This window comes from Anomaloglossus baeobatrachus, chromosome 1 (genome assembly GCF_048569485.1).
Source record: "Anomaloglossus baeobatrachus isolate aAnoBae1 chromosome 1, aAnoBae1.hap1, whole genome shotgun sequence".
NCBI lineage: Eukaryota > Metazoa > Chordata > Amphibia > Anura > Aromobatidae > Anomaloglossus > Anomaloglossus baeobatrachus.
This window is the reverse complement of record NC_134353.1, coordinates 700856047-700883395: the sequence shown is the minus strand read 5'-3', so window position 1 is coordinate 700883395 and position 27349 is coordinate 700856047. Positions and strand designations below refer to the sequence as shown.

Genomic DNA, 27349 nt, shown 5'->3' with positions numbered 1-27349 from the left:
TTTCCCGCCAGAGAGTTCTGGCTGTACTCTCTCGGAGTCACCCCCTTCTTGGCCTTTTGCATCAAGACAAGGTGGTCTCCGTCCGACTCCGGACTTTTTTCCCTGAGGTGGTTACTGCTTCCACCTTATCCGGGGCAATTTTCCTGCCTTCCTTTTGTCCGGCTCCTGTTCATCGCTTGAGAAAGCGTTGCATATCCTGGATCTGGTGCGGGCACTCCGGATCTATGTGTCTTGCACCGCCGTTATTAGGCAGTGCACCTCTCTCTGGTGCTGACCGCTAGTCAGCGTAGCGGTCTCTCGGCATCTAAGCCGACCCTGGTTCGTTGGCTTAGGTCGGACATTTCCGAGGCCCAACAAGTGTACTCAAGTGCCTTCCCCGCCGGGGATCAGAGCACATTTGATCAGACCTGTCGGTGCCTTTTGGGCTTTCAGGCTCCAGGCTACGGCTCAGTAGGTCTGTCAGACTGCAGCTCGAATTAGTCTGCATACTTTTTTCGAAGCTCTATCCAAGGCATGCTTATGCTTTGGCAGACGCGGGCTTAGGCAGACGCATCTTTCAGGCGTCTGTCGCCCATTTGTGAAGTTAGGTTTTGCCTGCTTCTCAGTTGTCTGTTTATTCCCACCCATGGACTGCTTTGGAACGTCCCATGGTCTGGGTCTCCCATAGGAACGATAAAGAAAAAGAGAATTTTGTTTACTTACCGTAAATTCTTTTTCTTATAGTTCCGTCATGGGAGACCCAGCACCCTCCCTATTGCCTGTTGGCAGGTTTCTTGTTCCGGTGTCTTCACCGGCTGTTATTGTTGTAGACAGAGGTTCCGGTTCTTCCGGTTTTTACTCTGTCTCTTCTTGTGGGTGGATGTCCTCCTTCAGCTTTTGCACTAAACTGGCTAGGACTGGCTAGCAGGGGGTGTATATACTGGGAGGGAGGAGCTACACGTTTTGAGTGTAGTAACCTTGTGTGTCCTCCGGAGGCAGTAGCTATACACCCATGGTCTGGGTCTCCCATGACGGAACTATAAGAAAAAGAATTTACGGTAAGTAAACAAAATTCTCTTTATTTTAGAAACACGATCCTCCTATCAGTAGTATTCCTTGCTTGCATTACAAGAAAATGAAGGACAATGAAGAAAAGGAACAGAAGAATGACACTTCTGGTCTTCCGTCAGAATCTCCAAGTGAGAAAATCTTGGAGAACAATTCCGATGAGCCGGACTCCACCGTTGCTACTGGTAATTTGACATCGGATAATAAAGAGGTAGCGGTGGAAGTAACACAGGGAGCTTTGGGTCAAGTTAAGGCTAAAGTGGAAGTTTGCAAAGATGAATCCATTGGTAAGTAAAGCTAGTTAGTTGCACCAATAAACATATTTGAGGCATGGCTTACTTCTCTGAGTAAATGTTAAAAGGGTGATCTGACACCCAAAATGTATTTTCTAACTATCCTTACCTCCTAACCACTTTTTTAACTGTGTGCACATTGAAATGAATAGTATGAACAGCATTTTAACCTGATGTATGGTAGTAGAATTATACATTTGGAGCAATAGCTGACATTTCTGATTAGTTGAAAGCAGTAGGGTAGAGGCTGTGATTTTTTTAACATTTTATTCAAATATATTGCTATATTGAAGCACATTATACTGACATTTGTTGCATCCGACAAATATTTTATTGTATTATACCTTGTAGCACAAAAGTCATGTGTAATAGATTACCGAATGGATTGAAGCGGATTAATTGGGAGCACATTGCTGCCTCTTCATTTCCAATAATTGTTGGCTTTCTATGTGCATATTCAGCAAATCGGACAGCACTCTAGTGTCTAATCTACTTTAACCCCTTCACGGGCTTTGCTGTATATGTAAGTCAAAGGTTGTATCCCTGACTTTGATGCGGGCTTGGACTCTTTGCCTTCATCTTTACCAGCAGATTATGGCTCCACCCACAGCTATTAACCTATTAAATGACTGTCAACCTCTGACAGTCGCATTTTTAGACAAGCACTGGTGGGAGTTTGCGTCATTCCATAGGCTTGCCTGGGACATGATCCCTGGGCACCGATGGGTCGCCATGGCAGCCAGAGTCCTGTTGATGTGAAAGCCAACATTTAGCTGGCGCTCATCGGAGATCATGATGTTAGCTATGCTGATCCACTGCTATGTATAGTACAAGCGATCAGACAATTGTAGCTTCAAGTCCCCTAAGTAGACTATTAAATAGTCAAAAGTTTATAAAAGAAAATGTTAAAATTGCCCAGTTTTAGAAATAAAACCGTGCAAACAAAATAAAAAAAATACATATTTGGTATTGCTGCATTCGTAAAAGTCCAATCTATCAAAAGATACGATAAGTTTGATTGGTAAACCTCATAATGAGAAATCAAAGCTCCAGAATTAAGGGTTTTGGTTTTTATTTTTGACCAACTGCAACATTGCAGTAAAATGCAATGAAAATATTGTCAACCCCTAAATGGTATTGGTAAAGAAACATTAGCTCATGGAGCAAAATACGAGCCGTCACATAGCCCCATATCTAGAAAATGTAAAGCATTACGGGTCCTCAAAAATGCCGACACATTTGTAACCAAGAAAATTATATTTCCGGGTCAGTTTTACTGTTTAATGAACATGGTAAATAGCAAAAACCAATTTCACAATTTTTTTTTTTTTAATTTCAACGCACATGTAAGTTTTTACCCACTTTTTACTGCATCACATGATAAAATAAATGAGGCCATTGAAAAATACAACTCATCCCACAAAAAATAAGCCCTAATACGGTTATGTATATGGAAAAATAAAAAGTTATAGCTTTTGGAAGGAGTGAAGGAAAAAAACGAAAATTTCCTGGTTGTGGACAGATTAAGACTGTGCTATACATTTTTTTTTTTTCTGGTTTATTTTATAGATCTGGAGGATTTCCGAAGCTATTTGGAAAAAAGATTTGATTTTGAACAGGTTACAGTCAAAAAGTTCAGGACATGGGCAGAAAGAAGACAGTTCAATCGTGAAGTGAAACGGAAGCAAGCTGGATCAGAAAGGCCCATTTTACCTGCCAACCAGAAGCTTATAACCTTGTCTGTTCAGGATGCACCAACAAAAAAAGGTTTGTTGCTGCAAATGTATTTGATCATACTTGTTATCAAGAAGTTAACTGTATGTAGCTGCTTATATTTTATTCAGACACCCGCCGTGTTCTGGTAGTCAAAACATACTTAGTAGAACCATTTGGCAGAACATAAGAGGTATTATCTCTGCTTCACCCTTTCAGGGTGTATAAAGTTGATTCATAGTTGCCGCGGACTACGCAGGGACCGACCTCAGCTCTCCCCAAAACCTACTTTGTCATGGCAGCCTAGACCGGGACTAGAGAGACTCGGCCATGACGTTTTCCCCCCTCATGACTCCTTCGGCGCCGCGGAAGACGCACTCACTGTAGGAGGTCGACTGCGGCTCTTTCAACACATCTGGGCTGCCGCCTCAGACGACAAATGGGTGCGAGACCTTGTGTCTTACGGTTACCACATAGAATTTCGGACCCGACCCCCGAGTCGGTTCTTTCTCTCAAACCCCCCAAATACTCAAACGACGCAAAGCTTTTTTCTCAGCAATCCACTCGCTCCAAACAGCAGGAGTGATAATACCTGTCCCAGACGACGTGAAGTTCGGGGGTTTTTATTCCAACCTCTTTGTGGTCCCCAAAAAGGATGGGTCAGTTCGATCCATCCTGGACCTCAAACACCTAAACAAACATGTGCACGTATGGAGATTCAGAATGGAGTCCCTAAGGTCCATTATTGCATCCATGGTCAAAGGGGAATTCCTCGCATCCATAGACATCAAGGACGCGTACCTGCACATACCCATCGCCCCAGATCACCAAAAGTTCCTCCGCTTTGCAATTCAGGACTCCCACTTTCAATTCGTAGCTCTACCCTTCGGCCTTGCCACCACACCAAGGGTCTTCACCAAAGTCATGGCGGCCGCCATGAGTGTCCTTCACGCCAGGGGAGTGGTCGTTCTCCCTTACTTGGACGACCTCCTCATCAAGGCCCCCTCCTTCCGCGACTGCTCAACCAGCGTACAGATCACTGTGGACACACTATCCCGCTTAGGGTGGCTAGTGAATCTGGACAAATCATCCCCGGTCCCATCACGATCCATCACCTTCCTGGGCATGTCCCTGGACACCCGTCGGGGCTTGATCCTTCTCCCTCAGGACAAGGTGATCGCTCTCCAACGAGCGGTACGCTGCCTTCTGCGTACTCCGTCTCGCTCCATTCGATTCAGCATGAAAGTGCTCGGCAGGATGGTGGCGGCTATGGAAGCAGTACCCTTTGCTCAACTGCACCTCCGCCCACTGCAGCTAGCTTTTCTAGTGGCCTGGGACAAGAGCCCCTTCTCCCTGGACAGACATCTTCACCTGACACCTTCAGTCAGGTACGCACTCCGCTGGTGGCTTCGGTCCTCATCCCTATCGAAGGGGAGATCTTTTCTCCCAGTGAACTGGCTGGTCCTGACCACGGACGCCAGCCTCCTAGGCTGGGGAGCAGTGTACCGGCACCACACTGCTCAAGGACGTTGGACGCCCCAGGAGTCTTCCCTACCCATAAACACCCTGGAACTCTGCACGATCTTCCTTGCGCTCAGAGCGTTCTGCCCTCTGCTAGCGGGTTGTCAGATTCGAGTCCAATCGGACAATGTGACAGCTGTAGCCTATATCAATCGGCAGGGGGGCAAAGCGGCTTATCTCGAGGCCCACAAGATCCTCAGCTGGGCCGAATCGACGAGATCAGTGAGATCAGCGGTACACATACGGGGGTAGAGAACTGGGCAGCAGACTTTCTAAGTCGCCAAGGCCTGGCTGCTGGAGAATGGTCTCTCCACCCAGAAGTGTTTCTACACATGTGCACTCGCTGGGGCACACCAGACGTGGACCTAATGGCCTCAAGGTTGAATGCAAAGGTACCCGCGTTCATAGCCAGGTCACGCGACCCGCAGTCCATCGGCACGGATGCTCTAGTCTGCTCCTGGCACCACTTCCGCCTGCCTCACATATTTCCACCTCTACCCCTGCTGCCGTGGGTAATCAGGAAGATCAAGGCAGAGGGAGTCCCGGTGATACTAATAGCACCGGACTGGCCCAGGCGCGCCTGGTATGCCGAATTAGTACAAATGCTCAGACGCACCATGGCGCCTTCCAGACATCCCAGACTTGCTGACCCAAGGGCCCATTTCCCATCAGAACTCCAGAGCCCTGAAGCTGACGGCATGGCCATTGAGACCTGGGTATTAACAAGAGCGGGATTCTCCCCCGCGGTTATTTCCACCATGATCAGCGCCCAAAAGCCTGCTTCATCCCGCATTTACCACCGTACGTTGAAAATCTTCCTTTCATGGTGCAGAGAAACTAACGTCCAGCCTATGCCTCTGGCCATCCCCAGAATTCTCGACTTTCTACAGTCTGGCTTGCAAGCGGGGTTGGCTCTCAGTTCCCTTTTAAAGGGCAGATCTCAGCGCTCTCAATCTTCTACCAATGCCGCCTGGCTCAAAAACCGCAAGTCAAGACCTTCTTCCAGGGCATTTCCCATCTACTTCCCCCGTACAAACGGCCACTGGACCCATGGGACTTCAACCTCGTTCTGCACGGTCTCCAGAGGTCTCCCTTTGAACCCCTCAAGGAATCCTCCCTTGCTCTTCTGTCCTGGAAGGTAACATTCCTGGTGGCAATTACGTCCATCAGACGGGTTTCGGAGCTAGCAGCACTCTCTTGCTGCGAGCCTTTCCTGATCATTCACCAGGACAAGGTGGTTCTGCGCCCCCTTCCGGATTTCCTTCCAACGGTTCTTACCCCGTTTCATTTGAACGAGGACATTGTTCTGCCTTCATTTTGTCCACACCCAGTTCATAGGGTGGAAAGGTCTCTGCATTCGTTAGACCTCGTCAGAGCTCTCAGATATTACATATCCAGGACAGCCCCCTTTAGGAAAACGGACTCTTTGTTCGTCATTCCTGAGGGGCCTAAGAAGGGACAGGCAGCTTCAAAGGCGACTCTGGCTCGCTGGATTCGCTCTGCGATCCAGGAAGTCTACCACTTGCAACTCAAGCCCATTCCTAGTGGGCTGCGGGCTCATTCCACGCGAGCAGTTGGCGCTTCGTGGGCCATTCGGCATCAGGCTTCAGTGGAACAGGTGTGTAAGGCTGCGACCTGGTCTAGCCTACATACTTTTTCAAAGCATTACAGAGTCCATACCCAGGTTTCAACTGAGGCAAATCTGGGTAGGAAAATTCTGCAAACAGCAGTAGAGCACCTCTCTCAGTAGGCGCTCCAGGCTCTCTGGGACTGGTTCCTAGTCCTTGGGTTGTGTTGTCTTCTTTTATGTTTCCCACCCATAAATTGCTTTAGGACGTCCCATGGTCCTGTGTCCCCCAATGAGGCATCAGAGAAAAACGGATTTTTGTGTACTCACCGTAAAATTGTTTTCTCTTAGCCATCATTGGGGGACACAGCACCCACCCTGTTGCCCTGCGGGGCCTTGGTTCTCTCAGTACCTTTATTTGGTTATGACTCTTCTTTCTCATGTTCCTCTGTTGAGCAGTTTTTTACTGCTTTTTTCTCCTACTGCTTGTGTACTAAAACTGAGACTGCCTGGCCCGGCCAGGGGGTGTATACTGCAGAGGAGCTATGCTTTTGCATCTTAGTGTCCTCCTATGGATAGGCAGCATAACACCCATGGTCCTGTGTTCCCCAATGATGGCTAAGAGAAAACGATTTTACGGTGAGTACACAAAAATCCGTTTTTTGCCGTTTTGCTCGCGCACTGGCTTCCAGCAGCTCCTTTGTGATATGATCATAGGGAGCTGATGAGTTAGCATAGCAGCTGTGTGCTGCCATCATGGTCCTTCAATAAGCTCAGTCAGAGGCTGAACTTGACAGGAGAATCACAATGACACTATTTACTGCAATAACAAACATTTGCTGTTGTTCTGTCTTAAAACTTCCGGTCTAGCAAAATCTAAAATAAGTTAAACCATACGTTAAACTCCAAAAAATATTTAATAGGAATTTCCAGAATTGCTTTTTTTTCAGTTGCCACGTTTCCCTAAAATATATAATAAAAAGCGAACAAAATGTGAAATGCACACTCAAATAGTATCATAAAAACTGCAATTCAGCACACAAAAATATCCTCACCCGGCTGCATGGATGGCTAAATGAAAACATTTTATTTTTTTATTTTTTTTTTCTTTGAGCACTAAAATATAAAAAATGAGAATTTTTGTACTTTCCGTAAAATCTCTCTCGTAGCCTTTCTTGGGGGACACAGGAGACCATGGAACATCCTAAAGTAGTCCCTTCGAAGGAAAATAAGTGTAAATGTGTCAGGATTCCCTCTGGAAGAAATCCGAGTGACTGCCTCCTTCAGCACCTTTGTGCCCAGACTCTCATATATGCAAGGCAAAGGTATGAACCCTATAAAACATTGAAAAGGTGTGAGCAGTTGACCATATGTCAGCTTTAGAAAGCTACAGTGCCGAAGTTTGTTGGCGAAGGGCCCTGGAAGCCTCTATTGTCCGAGTGGCGTTATAACATTGGTGTTCTTGGCATTATAACTTTCCCAGGCCAAACCAGACTCTACTCTAAACTGCAGGATGGTAAGAAGAAAAGGAAAGGGAAAAAACATAGGCAAAAGACCATTGAAATCACACCAGTGGAAGAAGGCATTAGAGGTATGATGTTAGATCCGCTATGAGGATGGCTTCTGAGCCTTGGCCATGACCCGTACAACCTTTTTAGAGAAACCTTAAACTCTTAGGACAACGGCCTCACCAACCATGCCGTTGAATTGAGCGTTTGAGAGTTCGGATGTAAGAGGGGACCTTGGGAGAGAAGGTGTGGCTTGTCTGGGAGCCGGACCATCTGCTAGAAGGTGAACTACCTACCATGACCTTCTGGGCCAGTATGGAACCATGAGAATAACTGGAATGCCTTTTGAACGTATGTTCAGAATCCTAGATAGAAGAGGCAGTGGTAGGAGTAGATAAGGAAGAGAGAAGTGTGACCAAGGAATCTCCAGGGCATCGGATGCGACTGGTAGAGGATCACGAATGTGGGTATCCTGTGATTGTGTCTGGAGTGTCCCATCGAAGATCAATTTGGATGAAAATGCTTGGATGCTGAGACCATTCTCCTACAGTTAGGCCCTTATGACTTAGGAAGGCGGTGGCCTTGTCAGACTAGATCCGAACTGGGAGACCTAACGGCTGATTCAGCCAACTCGTTGGGGCTAGACTAATTGCTCTAAGTTCTAGGGTGTTGATGGGAAGGCGGACATTGCAGCTTTTACACTGACCCTGCACCTTCAAATTCCGGAAGACTGGCATCCAACGTCACAATCTGCCAGTGAATAGTGAGAAAGGAGCGACAAAGAAAAATGAGGGGCAAGTCCCGCTACCATAACAGGCTGTCTGAACCGGAAGGAAATACAAATCGAATGAGCTAGGGAGAAGACAGGCTTGTCCCATCGGGAAAGTAGCACCAGTTGCAGTCTAGTGTGGAACTGAGCAAATCGAATTGCTTCTATAGCCACCACCATCTTGCCTAGGAGACTCATGCAGAATCTGAGGAAGAGACTGGTGGCACAAGGGCTATGTCTGTAGGGCTGACATCTTGTCTGCTGGATGGAGAATCTTCCCATGGGCTGCGTTGAACTGTATTCCCAGGAAGATGATTCACTGTAATGGAATCAGAGATGACTTTGTTTCATTTTGGATGGAAGGTCAATCTGTCCACTGTCATCTGCAGCCTCTGTTGATTCTCATAGTAGGAGGGTGCTTTCACCAGAATATCATCCAGGTAGGGGATAACCACGATCCCCTGACCTATGGAAGAGCCATGGCTACAACCATGACTTTTGTGAAAACCTGAAGGGGAAGGACACAAATTGAATGTGGGAGTGATTGACATGAAAGTAGAGAAACGTCTGATGAGCAGGACAAATGCGAATGTGGAGATTAGGCATCCTGAATGTCCACTGAGGAAAGAAATTCTGAGTTCCATGGAGGCAACAACTGAGCAAAGAGACTCCATCCTGAGTCTGCATTGGCAGGCATGCTTGGTCAACAATTTCTAATCCAGAATGGGTCAGACTGAACCATAGTTTTGGGAACAACCAAAAGGTTTGCATAAAAACCTTGAACAGTTCCCTGGAAGAGACTGACTGGAAAAGAGAGGATATTACGTGGAAAAAAGTCTGCGAATGATGGTTTCCTTAAGGGATGAGAGAGAATTTTTTTTCTACTTGAGACAGGGTTTTTTTTTTTCTTTCAATCTTGTAACTAGAGAAGTCGATTTCTCTGACCCCAGCATCATTAACTATGGACAGCCTAAGGCTACGTACCCACGCTGCGGAAAATGCGTGGAATTTGCCGCGGATTTTTCGCGGAAATTCCGCAGATTTTTTAAAATTCTGCAGCACAGCTACTCCCCAGCCATTTCTATGGCATTTGGGAACTGCTGTGCCCACGCTGCGGATTTTTCCGCAGCGGAAATAATGCGGATTTCCCTGCGGAAAAATCAGCAGCTTGTCGGTTATTCCTGCGGATTTCTCCGCAGGGTCCCATATACTTACCTGCCTCACCGGAGTCACTTTCTCCGTCCGGTGTACAGGAGCGCGGTGAATCCAGGTACAGGAAGGAAGAGGTGGGCGGGGCCTGCACGAGCTCCGGTCATGTGACAGCCGGAGCTAGTTCAGGCCCGCCCACCTTCTCCTGCAGACGCTGACAGAGTGACACGGCCGCCGGAAAGCGAGGTGCTGCATGATGGAGGTAAGTATGAACACCCGATCACTGCAGCACTTGTTCTGCCTTGAGGATGCAGTGCCGAAGCCATGGTACTGTATCCTCAATGCAGAATGCCCGCACCATATCCGCAGGACATTCCGCAGCATGGAAACAGACAGAAGTTGTGGTGTGGTTTCCTGGTAGCTCCTGCGGAATGTCCTGCAGATATATCCGCAGGACACTGTCCCCGTGGGCACATAGCCTTAGGCTATGTGCCCACGCTGCGGAATTTGCCGCGATTTGTTTGCGGAAATTCCGCGGATTTTTCAAAAATTCGCAGTTCAGCGAGTCCCCAGCCATTTCTATGGCATTTTGAAACTGCTGTGCCCATGCTGCGTTTTTTTCCGCAGCAGAAATAATGCGGATTTCCCTGCGGAAAAATCTGCAGCATGTCAATTATTCCTGCGGATTTTTCTGCACGATCCCATACTTACCTGCCTTGATTAAACACACCGGAGTCACTTCCTCCGGTGCAGAGGAGTGCGGTGGAGCCAGGAGTGGGCAGCAGGAGGTGGGCAGGGCCTGCACGAGCTCCAGTCATGTGGCAGCCGGAGCAAGTTCAGGCCCGCCCACTTTCTCCGGCAATGTGCAGACAGACACGGCCGGAGAGTGAAGTGCTGTGTGATGGAGGAAAGTATGAACTCCCCAATCACTCCAGCACTTGTTCTGCATTGAGGATGCAGTGCCGAAGACATGGTACTCTAGCCTCAATGCAGAATGCCCGCAGCATATCCGCAGGACATTCCGCAATACAACCGCAGCATGTAAACAGACAAAGTTGTGCTGCGGTTTTCTAGGAGCTTCTGCGGAATGTCATGCGGATATATCCGCAGGTCTCTTTCACCTTGGGCACATAGCTTAAGGATGAAAAGGTGGATTCTTCAGTGATAATCTTCGGATAATTGTAGTCTTCAGCTTGATCTGTGACTTGGTCTGCACTCCGTGCACTTGCCTGCTCTGGGAGGGAGACGCAGGCGAAAGAAAAAAGGCAGTGTCATGCCTCTGATATGTTCTGGTAGTCCCCTATGCTGTGGTCAGTTTCCCTCTCCACTAAGCCACAGTCAGGTTTGGTCGCTGCTTTGAACACTTTGTGTTCATTGCCTTTCTGCCAACAGGTGTTAACATGCTGTAATTAAGTTTTCCCTATCACCCGGCGGGTGTAACTAAAGCCTCCTAGGGCTTGCATTTCGCGCTGGTGATATTTCTGATGTGGACCTTGCTTGGAATTTCAGCCTTTCTGCCAAGTGCTTTTTTCTGGCAGATTGTTACTTTTGGTTTTCCTTTTTTTTTTTTTTTTTCTTTATCGTTCCTATGGGAGACCCAGACAATGGGTGTATAGCTTCTGCCTCGGGAGGACACACAAAGTACTACACTCAAAAGTGTAGCTCCTCCCTCTGAGCTTATATACCCCCTGGAGAACCAGATCTAGCCAGTTTATCGCTTTGTGTTCAGGAGGCATACATCCACACATGCATTCTCATCTGATTTTTTGATTTTTGGAAAGAGTTTGAAGAAAAGCGGGTCCAAGTCTGGACCCCCGGCATGTCCCCTCTCACCCCACTGTGTCGGCGGTGCTGTTAAGGTTGATTCCAAGGCTGGAGCCTTACATGCCGTGCTCCTTCACCATCCCTCATGGGCTCTGGCTTGAAGTGGGAGCCAGCACGGTTCTCCATGCTTGGCAGGAGACCGGTCTCCATCCGCAGCCCTTCAGGATCCTGCTGGACCGGAGCACTCATCCCCAGGGACTTGGAACCCTGCGTCTCAGCAAGCTAAGTACCTGAGACGTTTATATATTGGGGGTCCCTGTACTTTATTGTTGTGGGAGAGTGTGCTGAGTGTGTTTTATGACATTTCCGGCAGGTTCTCTGGCTGTCGCCTGAGAACCGCGCCGATGGTGCCTGCGCGCCGGCCGCACCGCTCAAATTTAGGCCCCGGCTTCGCCGGAGGCCTAGTTTCGGTTTCACTGCCCTCGCATGTCATTCATGCAGAGGGACAGCGCGGCTCCGCCCAGCGGCCGTTCTGCACAGGGGAGGGACACTCCTCACTGAGTACATGTCTCCTCCCCTGTAAGTCTCTATGGCCCTCCAGATCCCGCTCCCAGAGTAAGTCCCGCCCCCTCTCTTTGCTCCGGCGGCCATTTTCTCAGCGTTTTCCCTGCGATCAGCACTTGTCTGCAGCATCCCTGCTGAGGTGCTTGTGGGTCCGGGCTTCGGGATCTGGAGGGCACACAACACCACTCCAGCGGTCTGGTAAGCCACAACCTCTGGTTGTGGACCTCTGTATATACTCTCTGGGGGTCATTCTGGCAGAGCCCCCACTCCAGCAGCATGTCTCACACGAGGAGCAAGGCTCCAAAGCTGTATTCAGTATGCACTGCATCTAAGCTCCTACTGCCTGAACCGAGCACCTATCCACATTGTGAGGGCTGCTCTAACCTGACGATGCCTCAGCCTGGAATCGCACCCCCAGTGGTCTCTCAGGCTGCTCCGGCTCCTGTGGCTGAACCCCCAGCTTGGGTAGAATCCTTATCTAGGTCTATCTCCCAGTCTTTTGCCGACTCCATGGGACTTCTGTCCAGGACTTTGCTGAACATGCATCAGCCCCCTTCACAGGGTGCCTCTGCTGCTAGGGCTCTCTCAGGACCGGAGCTCACAGAGGATTCATCATCTGGTCCCAGACCCCGTCCTTCTAAGAGGAGACGCAGGGCTCCCTCTCCTTCCTCGTCCCGCGGCTCTGTTTCAGAAGCTGACTCGCAGGACGAGGAGGATGCCTTTACAGGGGGCTCGGAGGCTAACTCCATGTGCCCCATTGATCTGTCCGAAAGTGACTCAGATGTTAGTGATTTGATTGCGTCCATTAATTCTGTACTGGATCTCAATCCGCCAGTACCAGAGGAACAACCCTCTCTGGCAGAAAAGCACCAGTTTACCTCGCCTAAGAGAACAAGGAGTGTGTTCTTTAACCACTCCAGTTTTCAGGCCGCTGTGACCAAGCCTAGGGCCTGTCCTGACAAACGCTTCCCAAAGCGTGGTTCTGATGACCGTTTTCCCTTTCCACCTGAGGTGGTCAAGGAGTGGGCTCATTCACCAAAGGTAGACTCCCCCGGTGTCTAGACTCTCAGCCCGGACCGTTGTATCAGTGGCTGATGGCACCTCTCTTAAGGATTCCACTGACCGCCAGGTTGACCTTCTGGCCAAATCTGTATATGAGGCGGCAGGGGCCTCGTTCTCCCCGATCTTTGCAGCAGTGTGGGCTCTCAAAGCCATCTCTGCTTCTCTGGAGGGGATGCATTCCCTCGCCAGGGAATCTATGCCCGAAATGGTTACCTTAACTTCCCAAGCTTCAGCTTTTTCATCCTATGCCATGTCTGCCATGCTGGAGGCTTCTCACCTTAGTGCGGTGGCTTCGGCTAATTCCCTCGCTATCCGCAGGATCTTGTGGCTTCGAGAGTGGAAGGCAGATGCTTCTTCAAAGAAGTACCTTGCTAGACTCCCTTTTGCTGGGTCCCGGCTGTTCGGTGAACAGCTAGATGAAATTATTAAGGAAGCTACTGGTGGGAACAGTACTTCCATGCCACAAACCAAAACCAGGAAACCTGTCCAGGGTAGGAATCAGTCGAGGTTTCGTTCCTTTCGTTCCTCCAACTGGTCGTCCTCTAAGCCCTCGGCCTCGTCCAGTAACTCAGCCAAGGACCAAAAATCCAACTGGCGCACAAAAGCGCGTCCACAGAAGACCGCAGGAGCTACTACCACTAAAGCAGCCTCCTCTTGACTATCTGTCCGCGCCAGCAACGTCCTTAGTCGGTGGCAGGCTCTCCCACTTTGGCGATGCGTGGTTTCAACACGTCTCCGATCAGTGGGTGCGGGATATCATCTCCCACGGCTACAGGAAAGAATTCTCTTCCAGCCCGCCAAACAGATTTTTTCTGTCAACTCCCCCCTGCTCCAAGGCCGCCGCCTTCTCTCAGGCCGTGGCATCCTTGCAGGCCAACGGAGTAATTGTACCGGTTCCCGCCCGGGAACGGTTCAGAGGTTTCTACTCAAATCTCTTCCTAGTCCCCAAAAGGACGGTTCCTTCCGGCCCATCCTGGATCTCAAGCTTCTCAACAAGCATGTTCAGGTGCGGCATTTTCGCATGGAGTCTCTGCGGTCAGTCATTGCCTCAATGACCCAAGGGGATTTCCTGGCATCCATCGACATCAGAGATGCCTATCTGCATGTGCCAATTGCAGTTTCACTCCAGCGTTGGCTACGTTTTGCAATCTGAGAGGAACATTTCCAATTCGTGGCTCTCCCCTTCGGGTTAGCCACGGCCCCTCGAGTATTCACCAAGGTCATGGCAGCAGTGGTTGCGGTTCTGCACCTCCAGGGGTTGGCAGTGATTCCTTACCTGGACGACCACCTAGTCAATGCTTCATCCAGCGCAGACTGTCAGCGGAGTGTCTCGCTCACTCTCGCCACTCTAGCCCAATTCGGGTGGCTTGTCAATCTGCCCAAATCCACTCTGACTCCGACCCAGAGGCTCACGTACCTAGGGATGCAGTTCGAGACTCTGCCGGCACTTGTGAAGTTGCCCTTAATCAAACAGCAGTCCCTCCAACTGGCGGTGCGCTCTCTGCTGAGGCCCCGCCGTTATTCCATCAGGCACCTGATGCAGGTGCTGGGTCAGATGGTGGCGTCAATGGAGGCTGTTCCCTTTGCCCAGTTCCATCTGCGTCCACTGCAGCTGGACATTCTCCGCTGTTGGGACAAGCGGCCTTCCTCCTTGCACAGGTTAGTGGCTCTGTCGCCACAGACGAGAAGCTCTCTTCAGTGGTGGCTTCGGCCCCTCTCTCTGTCTCAGGGGCGCTCCTTCCTGGCCCCGTCCTGGGTGATCCTCACCACGGATGCCAGTCTATCCGGCTGGGGAGCGGTATGTCTCCACCACCGAGCGCAGGGCACTTGGACTCCGTCCGAGTCAGCCCTCTCGATCAATGTGCTGGAAACCAGAGCCGTGCTTCTGGCTCTCCTAGCTTTTCACCACCTATTGGCGGGCAAGCACATCCGAGTCCAGTCAGACAACGCGACAGCGGTTGCCTACATCAATCACCAAGGCGGGACACGCAGCCGCCTGGCAATGTTGGAGGTACAACGCATCCTTCAATGGGCGGAGGACTCAAAGTCCACCATATCCACAGTCCACATCCCAGGCGTGGAAAACTGGGAGGCAGATTATCTCAGCCGTCAAGCCGTGGACAGTGGCGAGTGGTCCCTGCATCCGGCAGTGTTTCAGTCAATCTGCCGCAAGTGGGGCACTCCGGACGTGGACCTAATGGCATCCCGTCACAACAACAAGGTTCCGGTTTACGTGGCTCGCTCCCACGATCCTCAGGCATTCGCCGCGGACGCTCTGGTTCAAGACTGGTCCCAGTTTCGTCTATCCTACGTGTTTCCCCCTCTAGCTCTCTTGCCCAGAGTTCTGCGCAAGATCAGAATGGAGGGCCGTCGAGTCATCCTCATTGCTCCGGACTGGCCCAGGCGAGCTTGGTACCCAGACCTGCTCCATCTGTCCGTAGAGGTGCCGTGGCATCTTCCGGACCGTCCAGACCTTCTCTCACAAGGTCCGTTTTTCCGCCAGAATTCTGCGGCTCTCAGATTGACGGCGTGGCTCTTGAGTCCTGGATCTTGACGGCTTCTGGTATCCCCCCTGAGGTCATCTCCACTATGACTCGGGCCCGTAAATCTTACTCTGCCAAGATCTATCACAGGACTTGGAATATTTTCCTGTCTTGGTGTCGCTCTTCCGGCCATCCTCCTTGGCCTTTTTCCTTGCCGACCCTTCTGTCCTTTCTACAGTCCGGTCTGCAGCTGGGACTGTCCCTCAACTCTCTCAAGGGACAAGTCTCAGCTCTATCAGTGCTGTTCCAGCGGCGTATCGCCCGGCTGGCTCAGGTCCGCACCTTTTTGCAGGGCGCGTCTCACATCATTCCGCCTTACCGGCGGCCCTTGGATCCCTGGGACCTCAATTTGGTTCTCACGGTTTTGCAGAAACCCCCCTTTGAGCCTCTTAGGGAGGTTTCTTTGTTTCGTCTTTCACAGAAAGTGGTCTTTCTAGTGGCCATAACCTCAGGAGAGTCTTTGATTTGGCTGCGCTCTCTTCGGAGTCACCTTTTTTGGTTTTTCATCAAGACAAGGTGGTTCTCCGTCCGACTCCGGACTTTCTTCCTAAGGTGGTCTCTCCTTTCCACCTTAACCAGGACATTACCCTACCTTCCTTTTGTCCGGCTCCTGTTCATCGCTTTGAAAAAGCGTTGCATACTCTGGATCTGGTGCGTGCTCTCCGGATCTATGTGTCTCGCACCGCTGCTCTTAGGCGGTGCACCTCTCTTTTTGTGCTAACCACAGGTCGGCGTAAGGGCCTCTCTGCTTCTAAGCCGACCTTAGCCCGTTGGATTAGGTCGACCATTTCGGATGCCTACCAGTGTTCTCAGGTGCCTCCCCCGCCGGGGATCAAGGCACACTCGACCAGAGCTGTCGGTGCCTCTTGGGCTTTCAGGCACCAGGCTACGGCTCAGCAAGTCTGTCAGGCTGCCACTTGGACTAGCCTGCATACCTTTTCAAAGCACTACCAAGTGCATGCTCATGCTTCGGCAGATGCGAGCTTGGGCAGACGCATCCTTCAGGCGGCTGTCGCCCATTTGTGAAGTTAGGCTCCGCCTACTTCTTAGTTTTTCTGTTTATTCCCACCCATGTACTGCTTTGAGACTTCCCATTGTCTGGGTCTCCCATAGGAACGATAAAGAAAAAGAGAATTTTGTTTACTTACCGTAAATTCTTTTTCTTATAGTTCCGTATTGGGAGACCCAGCTCCCTCCCTGTTGCCTGTTGGCAATTTCTTGTTCCGCGTGTTATCACCGACTGTTGTCGTGGACAGAGTCTCCGGTTGTTCCGGTTCTTGCTCTGTTTTTACTTGTGGGTGGCTATTCTCCTTCAGCTTTTGCACTAAACTGGCTAGATCTGGTTCTCCAGGGGGTGTATAAGCTCAGAGGGAGGAGCTACACTTTTGAGTGTAGTACTTTGTGTGTCCTCCGGAGGCAGAAGCTATACACCCATTGTCTGGGTCTCCCAATACGGAACTATAAGAAAAAGAATTTACGGTAAGTAAACAAAATTCTCTTTCTTTTTCGCTCCTAATTGGGAGACCCAGACAATTGGGTGTATAGCTATTGCCTCCGGAGGCCACACAAAGTATTACACTTAAAAGTGTAAGGCCCCTCCCCTTCTGGCTATACACCCCCAGTGGGATCACTGGCTCACCAGTTTTGTGCTTTGTGCGAAGGAGGCAACACATCCACGCATAGCTCCACTGTTTAGTCAGCAGCAGCTGCTGACTATGTCGGATGGAAGAAAAGAGGGTCTATACAGACTCCCAGCATGCTCCCTTCTCACCCCACTTCATGTCGGAGGTGTTTGTTAAGGTTGAGGTACCCATTGCGGGTACGGAGGCTGGAGCCCACATGCTGCTTCCTTCCCCATCCCTTTTTACAGGGCTCTGGGTGAAGTGGGATTCTATCGGTCTCCAGGCACAGAGACCGTGCTCCATCCACAGCCCCTGGTATCTGCTGGACATGGAGCGGAGTATCTTCAGGGACATGGCCCTGCTACATGGAGGTACTCGGTGTCCCTGTGGGGACCGCACAGACACACGGCAGCACTGCTGGGTGTGTTAGTGCGCCAGGGACAGCGGCGCTGTCCGCACTAGTGCCATCGCACACCACAGCGTTGCTGGGTGTGTTAGTGTATTGGGTGACTACCGCGCTAACCGCCGCTGCCGTTTTATTGAAGGCGCCGCTGGGATTTGTGGTGCGCCGGGGACTTCCGCGCCGGCCAGCACTGATATGCCGGCCGCGCTTATTAACTCGAGTCCCCGGCTTCTGGGCCTAGTCTCCCTTCGTTACCGCCCACAGGCCTGACAGTCAGGGTAGGGGCGTGACGCTGCATAGCACAGCAGCGCTGAGAGCTGGAGTATGTTTTGCATACTCCACCCCTCTCACTGTGTGCACTGTGAAACCGGATTCCCGCACTTTCTCAGGCACGCCCACGGCTTCCTTCTCTATACAGGACGCCGGCAGCCATTAGTGTCAGTTTCTGTACGATACAGAGACAAGTGTGGAAGACCCTGGCATTCTGATAGTCACACAATCGCTGTAACAGGCGTTAAGCAGCACCTGTGGTGCTAACCCCACTAGTGCAGAAGTGCACTTATAGATATGCTTGTACTATATACATTGCACTGTTTGGTCGCACGTTGTATATACCCTCCTGGATTGTGCGGAGGAGTTATCAGCATATTCTCTGTGTAAAACAAAGGTGCAGAACCACATGTTTTTCTATGCAGCCGGTACAGCATGTACGGCTATACGGCCGGCAGGTTACATAGACCCCCATTGTATCCAACTCAGCCGGAGTCTCTGCTAATGGCCAGAGGATGAGGACGGTGTCTGCAGTATTTACTGACAGATTTTCTGAGACTATGGCTATGATACTAGAAGCCTAGCAGTCCGGACATGTCTCTCACAACATGGGCACTGTTGAATCATTGATCCATGGCCCCCCTCAGTGTGAACAACTAACAGCTCCGGGAATGTCACATGCATCCCAGAGTCACGGCTCTGCACAGACGTCAGTCCCAGACAGCCTAAGCGGGCTCACTATGAGCGGCCCTCGGTTTCTCAGGGTCCTAGCAGAAGGACTCTCTGTGTACTGAGGCGGAAGTAGCGGCTCAGGATTCTGATCCTGAGACCGTTTTCAATCTGGATACACCTAATGGTGACGCCATAGTGAATAATCTTATAGCGTCCATCAATAGAATGTTGGTTATTTCTCACCCAGCTCCTCCAGTGGAGGAGTCAGCTTCACGTATTTTTCTGGACCACTCTGCCTTCAGAGAGGCAGTCCAGGAACACCACACTTATCCAGATATGCGCTTCTCCAAACGGCTTAGGATACACGTTATCCCTGCCCCCTGACGTGGTCAAGGACTGGACCCAGTGTCCCAAGCGGCATCCTCCAATCTCCAGGCTTGTAGCTAGATCCATAGTTGCAGTGGGAGATGGAGCTGCACTTAAAGATGCCACTGACAGACAGATGGATCTCTGGTCTAAATCCATCTATGAGGCTGTCGGCGCACCGTTGGCTCCAGCATTCTCACCCTTGGGGCATTCCAAGCTATTTCAGCTTGTCTTACACAGATTGACACGGTTACACGTACATCTGTGCCGCAGGTGGCATCCTTAACCTCTCAAATGTCTGCATTTGTTTCTTACGCGATTCAGGTTGCCCTAGACTCTGCGAACCGTGCGGCAGTAGCCTCCGCTACTCCGTGTTTTTAAGCAGAGCCTGGTCTGCTCGTTAAGTGAATGGAAGGCAGATTCTGCTTCCAAAAAAGGATGCTTAACCAGTTGCCTTTTTCTGCTGACCGACTGTTTGGTGAGCGTTTGGATGTAACCATTAAACAGTCCAGGGGTAAGGATTCATCCTTTCCTCAGCCCGGACACAACAAACCCCAACAGAGCAGGAGGCAGTCGGGGTTTCGGTCTTTTCGAGGCTCGGGCAGGTCCCATTTTTCCTCGTCCAATGTGGACTCAAAAGGATCAGAGGAGCTCAGATTCTTGGCGGGCTCAGTCACGCCCAAAAAAGAGACAGTCTGAAAACCCGCTTCCAAGGCGGCTTCCTCATGACTTGCGGCCTCCTCTCTCCGCATCCTCGGTCGGTAGCAGGCTCTCCCGCCTTGGCGATATTTAGCTGCCATAGGTCAATGACCGTTGGGTGTGAGACATTCTGTCTCACGGGTACAGGATAGAGCTCACTTCTCGTCCTCCAACTCGATTCTTCAGAACTTCTCCACCTCCCGGCCGAGCCGCTGCTCTTCTGCAAACAGGGTGCACTCTATAGGCAGAAAGAGTGATGACCCCCGTTCCTCTTCAGGAACAAGGTCACGGTTTTTACCCCAAATTATTTGCGGCGCCTATAAAAACGGGCCGTTCCGTCCCGTTCTGGATCTAAAACTGCTCAGCAAGCTCGTGGACACCAGGCGGTTCCGGATGGAATCCCTCCGCCATGTCATCGCCTCAATGTCCCAAGGAGATTTCCTAGCATCATTAGGCATCAAGGATGCTTATCCACACGTGCCGATTGATCCAGAGCACTAGCGTTTCTACGCTTCGTTATAGGAGACGAACACCTGTTCGTAGCTCTACCTTCCGGCTAGCGACAGTCCCACTGGTCTTCGCCAAGGTCAGGGCAGCAGTAGTCACAGTCCTGCACTCTCAGGGTCACTCTGTGATCCCATATTTAGACGATCTACTTGTCAAGGCACTCTCTTAGGAAACATGCCAACACTGCCCGAACGTTGCGCTGGAGACTCTCTAGAGTTTTGGGTGGATCATCAACTTTTTAAAGTCAGATCCGACTCCGACCCTATCGCTAACATATCTAGGCATGGAGTTTCATACTCTCTCAGCGATAGTGAAGCTTCCGCTAGACAAACAGCATTCACTACGGGCTGCAATCTCTTCTTTAAGAACCAGTCGCACACATTAAGACGCCTCATGCACTTCCTAAGTAAGATGGTAGCAATGGAGGCAGTTCTTCTCGCGCAGTTTCATCTGCGTCCACTACAATGTGACATTCTCCGCCAATGGGACGGGGAGTCGACCTCCCTCAACAGAGTCGTCTTCTTTCTCAGGCGGCCAAGGAATCTCTACGGTGGTGGCTTCTTCCCACCTCATGGTCAAAAACAAGGTCCTTCCTATCCCCATCCTGGGCGATAGTTACGACAGACGCGAGTCTATCAGGGTGGGGAGCAGTTTTTCTCCACCACAGCGCTCAGGGTACGGGGACTCAGCAAGAGTCCACCCTTCAGATCAATGTTCTTGAACACAGAGCAGTGTATCTTGCCCTACAAACCTTCCAACAGCAGCTGGAAAGCAAGCAAATCCGACTTCAGTCGGACAACTCCACAGCGGTGGCATACATCAACCACCAAGGAAGAACGCGCAACCGGCAAGCCTTCCAGGAAGTCCGGCAGGTTCTGATGTGGGTGGAAGACACGGCATCCACCATATCCACAGTTCACATCCCAGGCGTGGAAAACTAGGAAGCTGACTTCCTAAGTCGCCGGGGTGTGGCCGAAAGGGTATGGTCTCTTCACCCGGACGGGTTTCAGGAGATCTGGCGCCGTTGACAGAGGCCGGACGTCGATCTAATGGCGTCACGGCACAACAACAATGTGCCAGCTTCATGGCACGGTTTCACAATCATCGAGCTCTGGCGGCAGACGCCTTAGTTCAGCATTGGTCGCAGTTCCAGCTACCTTATGTGCCACCTCTGGCATTGTTGCCCAGAGTGCTGCGTTAGATCAGGACCGACTGCGGCCGCGCCATCCTCGTCGCTACAGATTGGCCGAGGATGTTGTGGTTCCCGGTTCTGTGGTGCCTCACGGTAGGCTAACCGGGGGCACTACCAGACCAATCAGACTGGCTGTCTCAAGGGCCATTCTTCCATTTGAATTCTTCGGCCCTCAACCTGATGGTGTGGCTTTGAGTCCTGGAACCTAGTGTCGTCAGGATTACCTCAGGACGTGGTTGCCACCATGAGACAGGCTAGCATATCAACGTCCGCCAAGATTGACCACAGGACGTGGAAGATATTCTTATCTCGGTGCTCGGCGCAGGGTGTTTCTCCCTGGCCGGTTGCATCGTCTATGTTTCCTTCCTTCCTGCAATCTAGGTTGGAAAAAGGGTTGTCGCTCAGTTCCCTTTAGGGACAAGTCTCAGCGCTATCTGTATTTTTTCAGAAACGACTTCCTCAGGTACGCACGTTCCTACGGGGAGTTTGTCTTCTCAGCACTCCGTACAGGCGGCCGTTAGAGCCCTGGGATCTGAACAAGGTTCTAATTGCTCTCCAGATGCCGCCTTTCGAGCCTTTGAAAGAGGTCTCCCTTCCCGCTTTTCTCGGGAAGTGGCCTTCTAGTAACGGTCTCGTCTCTTAGGAGAGTTTCCGAGCTAGCAACGCTCTCATACAAATCTCCCTTCCTGGTCCTTCACCAGGACAGGGTAGTTCTGCGTCCGATTCCGGAATTTCTCCCTAAGGTGGTTTCCCACTTTTATATCAATCAGGATATCACCTCACCTTCTTTGTGTCCTCGTCCAGTCCATCAATTTCAGAAGGATTTGCATCTGTTGGTTCTGGTGAGAGCACTCAGGTTCTACTTCCCGCATGGCGCTCCTGCGCCACCCGGATGCACTCTTTGTCCTTGTCGCTGGTCGGCGTAATCAGTCGCAAGCTTCTGAATCCACCCTGGCTCGGGGGATCGAGGAACCAATTCTTGAAATCTACAGTTCTACTGGGCTTCTGGTTCTCTCAAGGCTGAAGGCCCATTCTACCAGAGCCGTGGGTGCATCCTAGGCATTACGGCACCAGGCTACGGCTCAGCAGGTGTGTCAGGCACCTACCTGATTGAGTCTCCATACTTTTACCAAGCATTTTCAGGTGCATACCTACGCTTCGGCAGACGCCAGCCTAGGTAGATAAGTCCTTCAGGCGGCGATTGCCCACCTGTAGGAAAGGGCTCTTTGACGGCCCTATCACGAGGTATTCTTTTACCCACCCAGGGACTGCTTTTGGACGTCCCAATTGTCTGGGTCTCCCAATTAGGAGCGAAAAAGAAGAAGGGAATTTTGTTTACTTACCGTAAATTCCTTTTCTTCTAGCTCCAATTGGGAGACCCAGCACCCGCCCTGTTTTCTCGGGGTTTTTCTGTTTTTTCGGGTACACATGTTGTTCATGTGGTATGGTTCAGTTCTCCGATGTTTCCTCGGATTGAATTGGTCTTTAAACCAGTTATTGGCTTTCCTCCTTCTTGCTTTGGCACTAAAACTGGTGAGCCAGTGATCCCACTGGGGGTGTATAGCCAGAAGGGGAGGGGCCTTACACTTTTAAGTGTAATACTTTGTGTGGCCTCCGGAGGCAATAGCTATACACCCAATTGTCTGGGTCTCCCAATTGGAGCTAGAAGAAAAGGAATTTACGGTAAGTAAACAAAATTCCCTTCTTTTTCCCCTGCACTCTTAACCTTCCCCCAGATTCTTCAGGAGGTACGGGATACCTCGATGGTCGTTTAGGAGGCAAAGGTCGAAGTGGTTTTCTTAGTTATCCAGTTAGGGTTGCTTCAGTCTATGCAAGAGCCTTTAGGGACTGCATAGCTGAGACCTCTATTCTGTACAAGAACCAGGCGGTTCGGGTGTATTCGTATTGAGGAAGAACATCATCTTTTTATATTTTCGGCATGTGCGGTACTACTACACGCATAACACAAAGGATCAGCCACATCACTACATAACGCTAACTGCGTTGGTAGAAATAAAGGTCCTGTCATCCTGGACAAGAGGGGATATAGACTGCACATTGCGCTCTCTGGTCAGGAAATCAAAGTGGCCCGACCCGCTCTTACACTTTATGTGGGAACAAAGAAGAGAAATAAAAAAAAAACTAAAAAAAAAAACAAAACTAAGAATAAAATAAAAAAAATGTTTTTGTCATTAACTGCTCTGGCGATGCAGACCCGTGTTCTGCCTTCCTAGTGACATTAAGCTAAACTGAATCGCTTGGTTGTCAGTAGGTGCGTGTAACCTGCTGGGAAGAAGCCAGCTTTTTTTTTTTTACTGAAAGCAATTCCAAGTGTCCGCCGTACATCCATGGTCTCCTGTATCCTGCAATTTGGCAACCAATACAAATCTTTTTATAAATTTGGTAGTGGCATACTTGTACTGACCTGGAGAATCATGATGTCGCCAGGTAATTTTTACCATGCAATGAATGCCAAAAAACAATGGCGGAATTGTGTTGGTGTTTTTTGTTTGTTTGTTTTTTTGTTTTCTTATTGTTTTTTTTTACCATTTAACAGTACATTATAAGGTAAATTGAATGGTGTTCTTGAAAACTGCAACAACTCATCCCACAAAAAGACGAGTCCTCAAGTGTTTGATGGAAAAATAAATGTTATGGCAGGAGGTGGGGGAATGAAATGGCATAAAATGAGTTAATGGTTGCCACATCTTATCTAAAACATTTTGCTGTAATATCATTAAAAACAAATTAAAAAAAATTCTCTATTTACATCTTCAAAAATGTCATACCATGCTCAGCGTAAATTTGTACACCCCATTTGAAAATAAAGAATTTAATAAATATCTCACTGAATACGATCCATTTCCAAAATTTTGACTACACTGCGTTTCACAGAATATTTTTTTAAACAATAACATGAGTAAACTTAATAATACACCTTTCATTACAAAATCTGTGGTTTTACTCAAATTTACTTAATGCAAAAATGAATACACCCCACATCAAAAACTACTATATCTAGTAAGAATGACATCCATGATTTTCAAGAATAGCATCAAGTTTTCTAGGCATGAAATGAACTAGACATATTGCAACATCTTTTTCCATTCTTAAAGAAGAAACTCTTTTAGAGCCTGTATCTAGAGTGATGTTCATCTTGTCTCTTTAGACTTCTCCATAAGTGTTCAATTGGATTAATATCAGGAGACATATATGGCCACTGAATCACTTTCACCCTGTTCTTCAGAAATGCAACAGTGGCCTTAGATGTGCACTTTTCCAATAAGACAATGATCCAAAATACACATCTACCAAGGGCATGGAGCGATAGTAGCAATTTCTTTTTTACTATAGAGTAGTACATCTGTGACTTCATAATACCATGGCTGAAATGTTGGCCTTTGAGACCAGGAGCAGTTATTCAGCGCCACATAAAGTGCATTACAGTTATCAATATGTGACATGTAGAGCAGGAGAGTAGACTGTCAGGCATTACATGTCTCACACTGGTGATGCTCCCTTTTTATTTAAAATAAGCTTTGGAGGCAGATTCTCAGGGAAATTAATGTCTAGCCCATAAATCTTAACAGCTAATTTACATATTCAGAAAAATGAGGATTACTCTAGAATAAAACATCTGATTGCAGATATTTTATTCAACTTTCTAAGACCTACATGCCCTTATAGGTAACTGAGGAGGGTTTATGCTAATGATTATATTCCCTTTTAAGACTAAATCTGTAGCAACTGCACTACGTGTGAATGTTTCCTAATAGCTGCCATATTTTGTTATGCTTTTTGAAATTGTTTAACAATGTTTCGGTCTTGCAGAGTTTGTCATTAATCCAAATGGAAAGTCAGAAGTGTGCATCCTTCATGAATATATGCAGAGAGTCTTGAAAGTTCGTCCTGTTTACAACTTTTTTGAATGTGGTAAGGAACCATCTCATTTTGTTTTTTTTTTTTGTTTTTTTTTGTTTTTTTTTTTTTTTTTTTTTTAAAGATTGCAGCTGATCACACTGATCTAAATAGATACTGACAGATTTCAGATAACTGGCAAATGGGACTATAGAAGCCTAACGACATGTTATAGCGCTTGGGGTTTATGAAGGTTAGGACTTCAGAACTGAACCCCTTAATGTATCTATGCACGCACATACCTTCCTAGTAGTTAATGGTAATATGTGTAGGCACTGCTGAACTAGTACCTGGTTTTCAGAAGTAATGCAGTGTGCAAATATACAGAGCTGCTTACCTAATTTGCTCTTTAAAGAATGAGAGAAACTCTTGTGTGCAGCATGAACATGTTATGTTATTGATCAGGTGTGTGGAGAAGAAAGATATCCTTAAAATTAGCATAATACACGGTAACAGATGCCCACTAGGGTAACGGGAGGAGCTGCCGAGACACCCAAAGTGACAGGAGGAGCTGCTGGGAGAAGAGGTCTGAGGTGAGTACATGTGTGGGGGAGCGGTGATCGCAGCCTAACATCATTAGTACAGTACCCGGCTCAGGCTCCAGATCACCGCTTCCCGCCACATGTACTCACCTCGGATCTCCGCTCCCAGCAGCAGCTCCTGATGTCCTGATGTCTCGGCAGCTCCTCCTGTCAGAGCACAGAGTGGTGACAGAAGGAGCTGCCGAGACACCAGGGTCACAGGAGGAGCTGCCGGGAGCAGAAGTCCAAGGTGAGTACATGCAGCGGGGAGCGGTGATCGTAACCTGATATCTATTGTAGAATACCAGGCTCAGGCTGCTGATCACTTCTCGCCGCCGTGCTCAGGGGGAAAATGGAGCACACAGTATACACTGTGGGCGCCACAAAGATGGCGCTGATCTCCCCTCTCTGCTTTGATAGAGCAGCCCAGGGGGCATGTCCAAGTCACAGTAGGGAGCAGCTACAGTGCAGATGGGGGTCGGATGTTGACTGTTATCTCCTATTCATAGAGGCTGCCGTATTTGCGGTGTGTAACTGTCATTACACACTGAAAATGCAAGATGGCAGCCCCCAGTGTTTGAATAAAAATAGGATTAAATAAAAACTAAATAAACAATGAATTTAATTTTGTATTAATAATTTATTCCGTAATCAATAATTATTAATACAAAATTACAATCACGGCACCTTCCCTTTTAATGGAATAAGCTTTAAATAGCCAAAAAAATAACTAAAGTAAATGTCACCATAAATAAACTGCAAAAAAAACTTTAATTAGGAAATCCTTCTCATTTTGTCTAGAGATAATCTTCTAGAATTAAAATGATCACTGTCTTGTTAACACTGACACAAACCTGTCCTAGAATATTTTATAGTACAAGTACCTATGAGCATGTGTGGTAGAAGCTTTACTGCTGTGACTTAAGCTTAAACCATACCACGTACTGACCGGCTATCTCCAGCTTACAGTAGCCACTCTATATTTAGGCTGGGGACTACAAATTGACTGGCTGCAACACAGCTCACATGGCTAAAGATTGCTACAGTGTGTGCCGCTGCTACATCGCAGCGTTTACAGGTGAATGGGGTTTCTTAGTGACCTCCTGACTACCACAACAAGTCGCAAAAAATTGCGATGTCAACAGCCATGCCATTAAATCAAAAGACCGTGAATTCGGGTGGAAGAGCACCTGGGAAAGAACGATCTGGGAGATTCCGCCGGACGTCTGCAAGAAGGTTGCCTACTTCTGTGTGCCTGGATCCTCTGTGCCAGTTTGTGGACATGAGTGATTGGAATTCTTTCCAATTTTATCTTCTTAATCAACCTGCGTAACGGAGGCAAAGAAGGGAACAAATAAAGGTGAGTGAATTGGGATCATGGAACCACCATAGTATTGGAGTTGATCGCTAGAGACTTTCAAGACCTGGATACAAACCAAGGAACCTTCTGCTTCACTCTGGATGTTATCAAATTGATGTGTGGAGTGCCACACCGTAGGAAGTTCTGGTTGAAGACAGACGAATATAGAGACCAGTCTCCTGCATTTAGTCCTTCATGGCTTAGGAAACCTGCAGCCCAGTTGTCCACTGCGGGAATGTCAACTACTTGGACTTTTTGTTCTGCCCATTGAAGGTTCCTCTGTCATGACTGAATGACTGAGTTTTGTCTTGATGGTTTA

At 48.9% G+C, this 27349-nt stretch overlaps 1 protein-coding gene across 1 annotated transcript in view; it reads left to right on the top strand.

Moving 5' to 3' along the window:
- Nucleotides 1-27349, top strand: part of DGCR8 (DGCR8 microprocessor complex subunit) — a 132505-nt gene that overhangs the window by 32222 nt on the left and 72934 nt on the right. The window contains exons 5-7 of the mRNA XM_075320964.1: nucleotides 1067-1334; nucleotides 2910-3107; nucleotides 25063-25164. Coding sequence (XP_075177079.1) covers nucleotides 1067-1334; nucleotides 2910-3107; nucleotides 25063-25164 — 568 coding nt within the window. The remainder of the gene's footprint in view (nucleotides 1-1066; nucleotides 1335-2909; nucleotides 3108-25062; nucleotides 25165-27349) is intronic.